The sequence below is a fragment of the Lolium perenne genome, chromosome 1 (assembly GCF_019359855.2).
Source record: "Lolium perenne isolate Kyuss_39 chromosome 1, Kyuss_2.0, whole genome shotgun sequence".
Lineage (NCBI taxonomy): Eukaryota > Viridiplantae > Streptophyta > Magnoliopsida > Poales > Poaceae > Lolium > Lolium perenne.
In genome coordinates this window covers 229,715,258-229,726,420 of record NC_067244.2, presented here as the reverse complement: position 1 = coordinate 229,726,420, position 11,163 = coordinate 229,715,258, and the positions used below count along the sequence as shown (strand labels likewise).

At 50.5% G+C, this 11,163-nt stretch overlaps 1 protein-coding gene across 1 annotated transcript; it reads left to right on the top strand.

Annotated features, from left to right (window-relative positions):
- The first annotated feature begins 6,090 nt into the window (after nt 1-6,090).
- On the top strand, nt 6,091-9,698 carry LOC139834320 (uncharacterized). The gene is made up of 6 exons (XM_071824804.1): nt 6,091-6,155; nt 8,167-8,362; nt 8,461-8,664; nt 8,750-8,926; nt 9,001-9,363; nt 9,450-9,698. Exons 1-6 carry the CDS (start codon nt 6,091-6,093, stop codon nt 9,594-9,596), a joined length of 1,152 nt encoding a protein of 383 aa, XP_071680905.1. The 3' UTR covers nt 9,597-9,698.
- The last annotated feature ends 1,465 nt before the right edge of the window (nt 9,699-11,163 follow it).

Below are 11,163 nucleotides of genomic sequence, written 5' to 3'. Positions count from 1 at the left end.
AATCGAGCATCGGACCTAGGGAATGGCCCCAAAAGTTGTGTGTGTCCACATGGCATGCACAAAAGTGATTTGAGATGGTTCTATATCCAATGCTACCCCCTCCGGTGTGCCCGGCTTCTCGGACATGGGGTTCCTACACTTAGGCGGTCTCGCATGTATAGGGGGAACTCCCTCGGAGGTGAACCTGAGAGAACCTTGGGATCATAGGGTATGATCCTTGTTTCCACATGTACCTATGACCTAACCAAGCTCAAATGTAGGCATACGCCCACCGGGGACCCCGATGGGATGCGATCAAAGGGGTAGACTACGCGGTCAACGTAACTAGGGTTTCGTCGTAAATCGAGCATCGGACCTAGGGAATGGCCCCAAAAGTTGTGTGTGTCCACATGGCATGCACAAAAGTGATTTGAGATGGTTCTATATCCAATGCTACCCCTCCGGTGTGCCCGCTTCTCGGACATGGGGTACCTACACTTAGGCGGTCTCGCATGTATAGGGGGAACTCCCTGAGGTGAACCGGAGAGAACCTTGGGATCATAGGGTATGATCCTTGTTTCCACATGTACCTATGACCTAACCAAGCTCAAACGTAGGCATACGCCCACCGGGGACCCCGATGGTATGCAGTCAAAGGGGTAGACGGCGCGGTCAACAGAACTAGGGTTTCGTCAGAAATCGAGCATCGGACCTAGGGAATGGCCTCAAAAGTTGTGTGTGTCCACATGGCATGCACAAAAGTGATTTGAGATGGTTCTATATCCAATGCTACCCCCTCCGGGTGTGCCCGGCTTCTCGGACATGGGGTTCCTACACTTAGGCAGATTCTGCATGGGAACTCCCTCGGAGGTGAACCGGAGAGAACCTTGGGATCATAGGGTATGATCCTTGTTTCCACATGTACCTATGACCTAACCAAGCTCAAACGTAGGCATACACCCACCGGGGGACCCCCGATGGGATGCAGTCAAAGGGGTAGACGGCGCGGTCAACAGAACTAGGGTTTCGTCAGAAATCGAGCATCGGACCTAGGGAATGGCCCCAAAAGTTGTGTGTGTCCACATGGCATGCACAAAAGTGATTTGAGATGGTTCTATATCCAATGTTACCCCCTCCGGGTGTGCCCGGCTTCTCGGACATGGGGTTCCTACGCTTAGGCAGATTCTGCATGTATAGGGGGGAACTCCCTCGGAGGTGAACCGGAGAGAACCTTGGGATCATAGGGTATGATCCTTGTTTCCACATGTACCTATGACCTAACAAAGCTCAAACGTAGGCATACACCCACCGGGGGACCCCCGATGGGATGGAGTCAAAGGGGTAGACGGCGCGGTCAACAGAACTAGGGTTTCGTCAGAAATCGAGCATCGGACCTAGGGAATGGCCCCAAAAGTTGTGTGTGTCCACATGGCATGCACAAAAGTGATTTGAGATGGTTCTATATCCAATGCTACCCCTCCGGTGTGCCCGCTTCTCGGACATGGGGTTCCTACACTTAGGCGGATTCTCGCATGTACAGTGGGGAACTCCTGAGGTGAACCGGAGAGAACCTTGGGATCATAGGGTATGATCCTTGTTTCCACATGTACCTATGACCTAACCAAGCTCAAACGTAGGCATACGCCCACCGGGGGACCCCCGATGGGATGCAGTCAAAGGGGTAGACGGCGCGGTCAACAGAACTAGGGTTTCGTCAGAAATCGAGCATCGGACCTAGGGAATGGCCCCAAAAGTTGTGTGTGTCCACATGGCATGCACAAAAGTGATTTGAGATGGTTCTATATCCAATGCTACCCCCTCCGGGTGTGCCCGGCTTCTCGGACATGGGGTTCCTACACTTAGGCAGATTCTGCATGTATAGGGGGGAACTCCCTCGGAGGTGAACCGGAGAGAACCTTGGGATCATAGGGTATGATCCTTGTTTCCACATGTACCTATGACCTAACCAAGCTCAAACATAGGCATACGCCCACCGGGGGACCCCCGATGGGATGCAGTCAAAGGGGTAGACGGCGCGGTCAACAAAACTAGGGTTTCGTCAGAAATCGAGCATCGGACCTAGGGAATGGCCCCAAAAGTTGTGTGTGTCCACATGGCATGCACAAAAGTGATTTGAGATGGTTCTATATCCAATGCTACCCCCTCCGGGTGTGCCCGGCTTCTCGGACATGGGGTTCCTACACTTATTGTAATCCTGAATCTGTACGTGGAAACTCCCGCTGCGGGTTTGTCGGCTCCTATTTCATGGTAAAGTGGGCCCAACCTTTGCTTTCCATGCCATGTGTGATAATCTATTCTTATTATTTGCAGTAAAAAAATTAAAAAAAAACCCTACCTGTGCCGACGGTCACCGTCGGCACATACGCGACCGTCGGCACAGTGAATTGGCCATAACGGCCTGGTCGACACGGTCGGGGGCCAGAAACCAGCTGCCCCCAACCTCACCCGCCCCCGCGCAACCCGCCCCCGCGCCGCCGCCGCCCCCTCACCGGCCGCCTCGCCGCCGCCACCTGCCGCCACCACCCCACCGCCACTGCTCCGCCGCCACCGCCGCTCCGAGCTGCTCCGCCACCACCGCCGCTCCCCGTGCCTAGCTGCCTCGCCGACGCCGCCACCCCCCGCGTTGCCGAGCTACTCCGCCGCCGCCCCCCGGGACGAGCTGCTCCGCCGACGCCGCCGCCCCCCGCGCCGCCGAGCTGCTCCGCCGCAGCAGAACCCCGCCGCCCGCAGCCTCCCGCCCCGGCAGCCTCCTCGCCCCGCAGCAGGGCCCGGGCCCGTTCCCGCCGCTTCGCCGTCCCCGCAGCACCCCGCCGCCGCCGGCCATATGGTAAGGTACTCTTACCTTTTGTTTATTTTTTTAGCTTTTTAGTATTTGCAATTAGCTAGGTAATTTGAAATGTTAAGAATTTGAAAGAAACATGTAAAGAATTTGGAAATTGAAATGAAGTAAAATAGAATTTTGTAATGTAAATAGAAATTGAAATGAAGGAATAGAAATGGAAATTGAAATGAAATAAATTAGAATTTTGTAGAAATGCATTTGTTTTATCAATTGATGAATTTGCATTGACAAATTTTGATTATTCTAACTAGGTCCCGTAGTGAGCATCCCGCGTGACGATCCCGGATCTTGCGGTGCATCTCTACGGCCGTCGACATCGCCGGTTGTTCGACTACTTCCTCTACAGCCGATGGTGAGCTGAATTGCCGACTCCCCCTCCGCATTTTTTATGTCATTAGATTTAATTTCTCCGTCAAGTCGCGTAACCTAGGTGTCAATTCCCGTCCGCAAGCGTTACCGGATAAATATGCATTAGTGGTCAGCATATTTTGAACCGTAACGCTTGTGGCATTTACGGGACAGTCGCCGGACCCGTAGTTGGGTACGTTTTCCATGTTCTGCTCGGGTGCGAGACAGGATTTCGTCAGCGCCTCCCTGTTGTTCTCCGGATGCACATCCTCTCGGCTTTTTGCCGAGACGTGTATCGGGAGAGCAGCGAGGTGCTGCCGAAATTCTGTCTCGCACCCGAGCAGAACGTGGAGAACGTACCCAACCACGTGGTCCGGGGCTGCTAGGAGCCCACCTAGTAGAGATGTAGGTTGATGCACGCGTTTTCGCCGGTAGAAAAATAAAAATATGATGCATTCAATTTCATGCTACTATTTGTTGTTTGTCACGCAATAAAGCAGGATGGCTGATAATGAGTGGATGTACAGTGGCCGTGTTAGTTCGACTCAAGTGACAGATGAATGGAAATGGAATACCGATTTGTTAGTGAAGGAGTTAGCTCGTGGTTCGAAGGGGATTGTTCGTCCCCGTTGCCCTTGCAATGTCTGCAGGAGGCGTCATCCTAAGGATATTCTAGAAATGACTAAACACCTTTGGTGGAATGGGTATATGCGTGACTACGACCCGCCGGTCGACTTTTCTCGGCACGAACGTGATAGAGGTGAGGTGATGCGGCAGCGGATCGATGGCAATGAGAACGATGGCATCTTAAACTTGCTAGATGATCTTCGGGATGCTGACATGCCAGAGTTACCATGGGACGAATAGTCTGAACCGGAGGAACCGCCTGAACCGGAGGGACCGCCACAACTGGAGGAACTTCCAGAGGAGGAACCTGAGCCAACCGCGAGGGCCTTCATTGATATGATGGCCTCAGCTAGGAGGCCTCTATACCCGGGTGCAAAAATGTCTCAACTTGATGGCATCACGCAGTTGCTAGCCGACAAGTGCATGTTTGAGAGTACTCGAGCATCCTTTGAAAAGACTCTGAACACAGTAGGTAACATGTTGCCTGAAGGTCATTGCTTGCCCAAGACCATGTACGAAACGAAGAAAATCTTGAAAGCATTGAAAATGGATTATGTAACATATGATGTCTGTCCAAAATTTTGCCTTTTGTTTTGGAAAGACTATGCGGATGACAAGTACTGTGTCAAGTGTGGTCACTCTAGGTATCATGAGGTAGATGTAGGCAATGGTCAGAAGAGGCAGACAAAAGTAGCCATAAAGATTCTTCGTTATCTCCCATTCATCAAAAGAATCCAGCGGCTTTACATGTTCGAGGAGACTGCCAAGCAGATGACATGGCATAAGACCGGGATAAGATTGCAGGACGAGAAGAAATGGGTACCCATGGTACATCCATCTGATGGTCAATCATGGAAGCACTTCGATGAAAAGCACCCAAATGAGGCAAGTGAGGCTCGGAATGTTAGAATTGCGATAGCAACCGCTGGATTCAACCCATATGGTATGTCGACTGCCGCGTACAGCTGCTGGCCCGTGTTTGTTATTCCGCTCAATCTCCCTCCTGGAGTCGTAATGCAAAGGAAGAACATATTCTTGTCGATGATCCTTCCAGGGCCTGAATATCCAGGGAAGAAATTGAGTGTCTTAATGCAACCACTTGTGGATGATTTGCACCACTCGTGGCATCACGGTACATTGACATACGACCGAGCATCAAAGAGAAACTTCATCATGAAAGTTTGGTTCCACTATTCGATGCATGACCTACCCGGGTACGCCCTATTCTGTGGGCATAGTACAGCTGGCCCAGTGTGCAGGCACGAACTAGAATTCAGGCACCTAAAAGCTGGACACAAATATGTTGCCTTTGACAAACACCGCAAGTTCCTCAGTCCAGGGCATCGGTTCAGATCTGACAAGAAAAACTTCACGAAAGGCGTAGTTGTGCTTGAACATAAAGAAATACCAAAGTTCAATGGTGCAACTGTTGATGCTTTGAGCTACGTGCTCTCCAGCCTAGTAAGGAACCCGGCCACCAATTTGAGGGATATGGTAAAACGCACAACTGGACTCACATAGCAGGCATAACAGAGCTCGAGTATTACAAGGACCTTGAACTTCCCCATAATATCGATATGATGCACACCGAAAAGAATTGTGGGGAGGCATTCCTTAACACCTGCTGCAACATACCAGGCAAGTCAAAGGATAATGTTTCAGCTAGAGTCGATATTGAGGAGATATGTGACAGGGTGGCTCTACACATGCAGCCTGCTGAGGGCAATCGAAAAGGTTGGTTAAAGCCGCATGCCAAGTACTGTCTTGATAGCGCCGACAAGAAGGAGGCATTTACGTGGCTCAAATATGACGTGATGTTCCCTGATGGTTATTGTTCGAATATGAGTAAGGGAGTCAATCTTGCTACAGGAAAAATAAACGGGCTCAAGAGTCACGACTATCATATATGGATTGAGCGGCTGATGCCGGTGATGCTTCGAGGGTATCTCCCCGATCATGTCTGGCGAGTGCTTGCGGAGGTGAGCCATTTTTTCCGCACGGTCTGTGCTAAGCAGATATGTACCGAGGTGATTGAGAAGCTGCAGGAGCAAGTGCCGGACATGCTATGCAAGTTAGAGATGATATTCCCCCCAGGCTTCTTCACTCCGATGTTACATCTCATCGTGCATCTCGCCAACGAGGCACTCTTGGGGGGACCGGTGCAGTATCGTTGGCAGTTTTGTATTGAGAGGGAGTTCAAATATATTCGGTACAAATGTGGAAACAAAAATAAGATTGAAGCATGCATAGCTGAGGCAACTCTCCTCCATGAGATGGCAGACGCCACGACAATGTACTATGCCAATGATGTGCCCACTAAGCATAACCCGGTCGCTCGGTACAATTCCGACGAGCCCAAGCGTGACCCAAAGCTCTTGCTCTTCAAATATCCCGGTGGCAAGGCCGGTGCCTCAAAAGTGGAGAACATTTCGCCAGAAGAGAAGGATTGCATAATGCTTTACGTGCTTATGAACATGGAGGAAGTGGTCGATTTCATGAGGTAAAATGATGAACCAATTACTTTGCAACCAGTAACTTGGTTTTGGTCTAATACGTATTTTCTCCTTTCAGCCAATTCCATGATGAAATGTGGTCAGGAAGAAATGGTCCCACTCCCACGCAGTGGTACACTCTTCTGAAAGAGGGTGCCCCGCCCTTAAATAAAAGCTTCGTGAACTGGTTCCATGAAAAAGTAATTTCTCAAATGTTCCTCTTACTTTGCAATCCGTGACTTGTCTTATTACACGTAACTAATGCACAGAATAATCTGAACTGAACTTGTAGGGAGCTGATCCCAATGTTGAGATGAAAGATGAGTTGAGATGCGTTTCCCAGGGTTTTAACCGTAGAGTCCATACGCATGAGAAGTATGATGTAAATGGGTATCGCTTCCATACGGAGTTTCACCAGAAGAACCGGCCTAATGCAAAAACAATAAATACTAGGGTCTACACCCGCGGAGCCGATGATCTTGATTACTATGGAAGGTTACAAAAGGTATACGAGTTGACGTTCAACAACGCAAACATAGAACTCAAGCTCTTTGTGTTCAAATGCCACTGGTTTGACCCACACGGTGGAATGAGAAGCACCCCCTCCAATGGTTTAGTTGAAGTTAGGCCTACAACCACCTACAGCGGATCCGACGTCTATGTTGTGGCTCACCAAACCAAGCAAGTTTATTATTTGTCCTACCCATGTCAGAATGAGGAACTCATGGGCTGGGAAGTCGTGTTCCAGGTATCGCCACATGGTAAGCTACCCATCCCCTCCGAGGACGATTACAACAACATTGACCCGGTAACATATGAGGGAATTTTCTATCAAGAGGAAGAGCAGTTCGGGGCTCTTCAAATAGACATAGATCTTCAGGATCTCCACAACGATGTACAAATGCGTGGTGAGACCGTGGTGGACCTGAAGGACATAGCTATGCTCACCAAGCGCCATGCGAACAAAGTCAACATTGTCGAGACTCAACCGGAACCCAATGCCGACCATGAATACTCATATGATACTGATTTTGATAGTGAGGCTGAGAACCCAATGCCTAGAGATGAGAGTGGTGATGAATGGTGAGGGTCTTTTATGCTTAGTACCTACATTATCATTATGCTTAATACATACATTTGTCATTATGCTTAGTACCTACATTATCATTATGCTTAATACATACATTTGTCATTATGCTTAATACCTACATTTTTCATTATGCTTAGTACCTATATTTGTCATTATGCTTAGTGTTTACTCATTTTCAACATGCTTATTAATTATTTTCTCTTTTCTTATGCAGGTAATTGACCAATATGAGCGGACGGAAGGCATCATCGAGCTCCTTGCTTGATCAGATGCATCAGCGGAAGCCAGGGCCGGGTGCTTCCAGACGGAGTGGAAGACCCATTGTTCCCACCCGGCGTTACGAAGACGCAGACGGAGGACGGGGAGGACGAGGGGGAGGACGAGCTGGAGGACGAGGGGGAGGATGAGCTGGAGGACGAGGGGGAGGACGAGCTAGAGGACGAGGGGGGATGCACAGCTCCTTCTAGCTGACATTCCCTCTGCTTCTGGCTCAGTGGCTTCACAGTCTATGGACGAGGAGGAGGACACTAGGGAGGAGGAGGACACTAGGGAGGAGGAGGAGGAGTCTAGGGACGTGGAGGCTTCGACGGAGATGGCTCCGAAGAAGTTGCGGATTCGTGGGGAAGCGCAGGTTCCCGATGAGAGTAAGGAACCTGCTACGGAGGATGAGAAGTGGCTCCTTGTCCCAGGAAAGATAGAGTAAGTAGTAAGGTGATTTCATTTTCGTTATGACACTTAGCATTTTCTAATGTTTGATAATTGTGCAGGAATTTCACATATACGGGGAAGAATGTCCGCGTGCCAGGGAGTCTGATTGGAGCTGCTATTAGGAAGTACTGGCCGGGGATGTACACTCCGGTCCTTGGGGGCGAGTCCAAGCTAGCCTACACTTGGGAAGACTTTGAGATAGCGCCTTACCCTGGCTTTACTTCCGCCGCCGACGCCGTGATCAAGAAGTTTTGGGTACGTAATGCATACTCTTTGGGTTTCGTTCATATGTAGTTGATAACCCCACCGTGATAACTCATGCCTCTCACACTTTCTGTTATGCTTGATTGCAGCGCAATTATAGGGTGGCGACTGAGCATAAGGAGAGGGCGGACGTGATCCTCCGTAACATGTGTCGGAAGTTGACACGGCAGCAGTGGTACAACCAGAGGATCACGTGCATCGGCCACTTCTATGCTGAGCAGGGCGTAAGGTACACAAAGCCTGAGATTGTGCAGGGACTCGCCCCGGCTATGACGATAGAGGACTTCATGTCGGTAAGTAATTGTCAATGCGATTCTATGTACTGCGGCTAACTTGCAACTATATTGTTTGTTCTTCAAATGAGTTTTGATTTTGCAGGTTGTACCACATTGGGCTGATAATAATAAGAGGGCCGCCTTCCTGGAGTTGGTCAAGAATTGGGTCGGCGAAAACCCCGATTTCAAGGCCGTGAGCGACCGGAACAAGGCCAACCGTGGGAATCAGGGAACACACAGTGCGGGGAGCAGCAGCACCGATCGCTATCGGGAGCGTCTGGTACATATAAAAATGGAACAAGCTGCATTTTTTTGATTTTCGATGATATGCATAACATTTGTTTTGTGATGCAGGGGAAGAAGCTCGGGAGGGAACTTGGTGAGATGGAAGCGTGGACGCACATGAAGCTGGTGACGCCCCGTCCGAACGAGCCTCGGCCCGCGCCTGAGATGTACTACGGCAAGGCCAAAGAGAACAAGGAAAGATACTGCGAGGAGTACGCCAAGCTCCATCCAGAGGTGGAGGACCCTATGACCGAGCCGGTCGACGAGGTGGCGATGATGCTGGCGGGGTCCGGCCAGCCGCATGGACGTCCTGCCTGCCTTGCTGGGGGTTTCAAGCCTCAGAAGAACTTCACGCAGATCAAGGCTACCCTCCCCTCCGGCAGCTACGCTACCTCCTCGCGGACTACATGCCGTTCTCGGGTAGAGGTAGATGTAAGTCATCCACACTTTCATCCTCTGTTTTGACTCTTGTTCCTGAATGGCTATGTTGATGAGACGCATTATTTCTGAAATTGTAGACTCAGCTCGAGGAGGCCTATGCAGTAGCTTACGAGGAGTATCTCGAGAAGATTAAGGAGCATGACCTTGTGAAAGATGCCTATGTCCAGTGGACGAGCAACCAGATGGCGGTAAGTTTCAATCTCTATGGTTGCAAAACATCATAAGTCCCCATGTTTGAATCTGAGCTATCTCTCCCGTTTCTTGCAGAGTTTCACTCGGTTCATGATGACTGGAGTGCGAGAGGAACCACTCCCAGAGCCACCTCATCCGGGGCCGACGCCAGTGTTCCCGTCCAAGAGTTCTATATCATGTACAAGCGTCGCCGTCGCTGACTTGGTAAGTTGCTAACTTGGCTAAGTTGCTAACTTGGTGTGACATGGCTAAGTTGCTAACTCCCTCCAACATGTAGGGATTGGGAGAATCCGGGAAAGACGCTCCTGATGGTACGCCGATGCACCCCGGTCGCTGTTCTCCTGGTGCTTCTGCCGAACCTCGGCATGGTTCTGCTTCCGGTGGCTCTCGTCGTGGTTCTACCTCCCCGAGCACCGTCGAAATACAGCGGCCTCACTTCACCCACTCGGAGCTAGATCGTCTGGAGCTAGATCGTCACTCGGGTGGTGCACCACCATAGTTTCTACATTGTACTAGCTACATGACACATGCTATATGTGTAGAATGATCTATGTAGGATGACTATATGTACCGTATTGCTTGTGTGCTATATTTGTACTAAATTTGGGATTTGGTGCCATATTTGTGCTATATCTGTGATGTGAGCTATATGTGTGCAATTCATATATGATACTGCTATTTTATATGCAATTGCTGTGCAAATGGAGCAAAATCAGGGAAATAAAAAAAATCTGGGCAGCAGCTGTGCCGACGGTGTCACCGTCGGCACAGGCCCATAGCTGTGCCAAATGGCAGGGCCTGACACCGTCGGCACAGCTGCTGCGGTTCGCGCCATTTTTTTTCCAGTTTGAAATGTTGTGCGTTCGCGCCGTTTCTGGGAAAAAACAGGACTGCATGTGCCGACGGTTACACCGTCGGCACAGGGGGGACGGTAACGGCGAGGTGGGTCACGGCGAGCCGGCTGCGCCGACGGTAGTACGGCCGACGGCCACCGCCCAGCCGTCGGCGTACGCGTGTGCCGACGGTGGAGTCCTGTGCCGACGGTGAGCGCGCCGCCCCCGACGCGATCTGTGCCGACGTGAAGACGCCGACGGTCACCGTCGGCAGAGACGGTGCCGACGGTGCTCCACCCTGTGCCGACGGTGCGGGGCTGTCGGCGCACCCCGTGTCTCCCGTAGTGATAGGTCATGATCTGAAGATCCGTGTCTCTAAGTGACTTGTATTTGTTGCAACTATGATATTGGTTGTGTCATAATAATAGTTATAGGATCTCGCACTTTTCGCCCCAAAAATATGATTTATTTATATGATAAATGTAGGGTTCATTGATTCCCCCATCAACAATAGGACATGGTTAAGCGATAAATATGCCCCATGTATGTGCATGTAAGAAGCATAGTCCTCGAGAAGGTTCCAAGAGGTGTACCACGCCGGAGATACAACGTGTTGTACCTCCACACTTGCGATGATCTTATGGGTGGCGTCTTGTTGGGTCCTTCAGATCGATAGCTTGGTCATCTCGTCGTTTTTCAAATATGGTGAGATCAGTTTCTCGGCGTGTCGCTGCCATTTATTGTTATCCGCAATTACGCTGGTGGC

Coding starts and splice junctions, on each gene's coding strand:
- LOC139834320 (XM_071824804.1), top strand. CDS start 6,091: ATGGCAGACGCCACGACAATGTACTATGCCAATGATGTGCCCACTAAG. Junction 6,156..8,166: donor AAGCATAACCCGGTCGCTCG/GTACAATTCCGA, acceptor ATAATTGTGCAG/GAATTTCACATATACGGGGA. Junction 8,927..9,000: donor ATCGCTATCGGGAGCGTCTG/GTACATATAAAA, acceptor TTTGTGATGCAG/GGGAAGAAGCTCGGGAGGGA.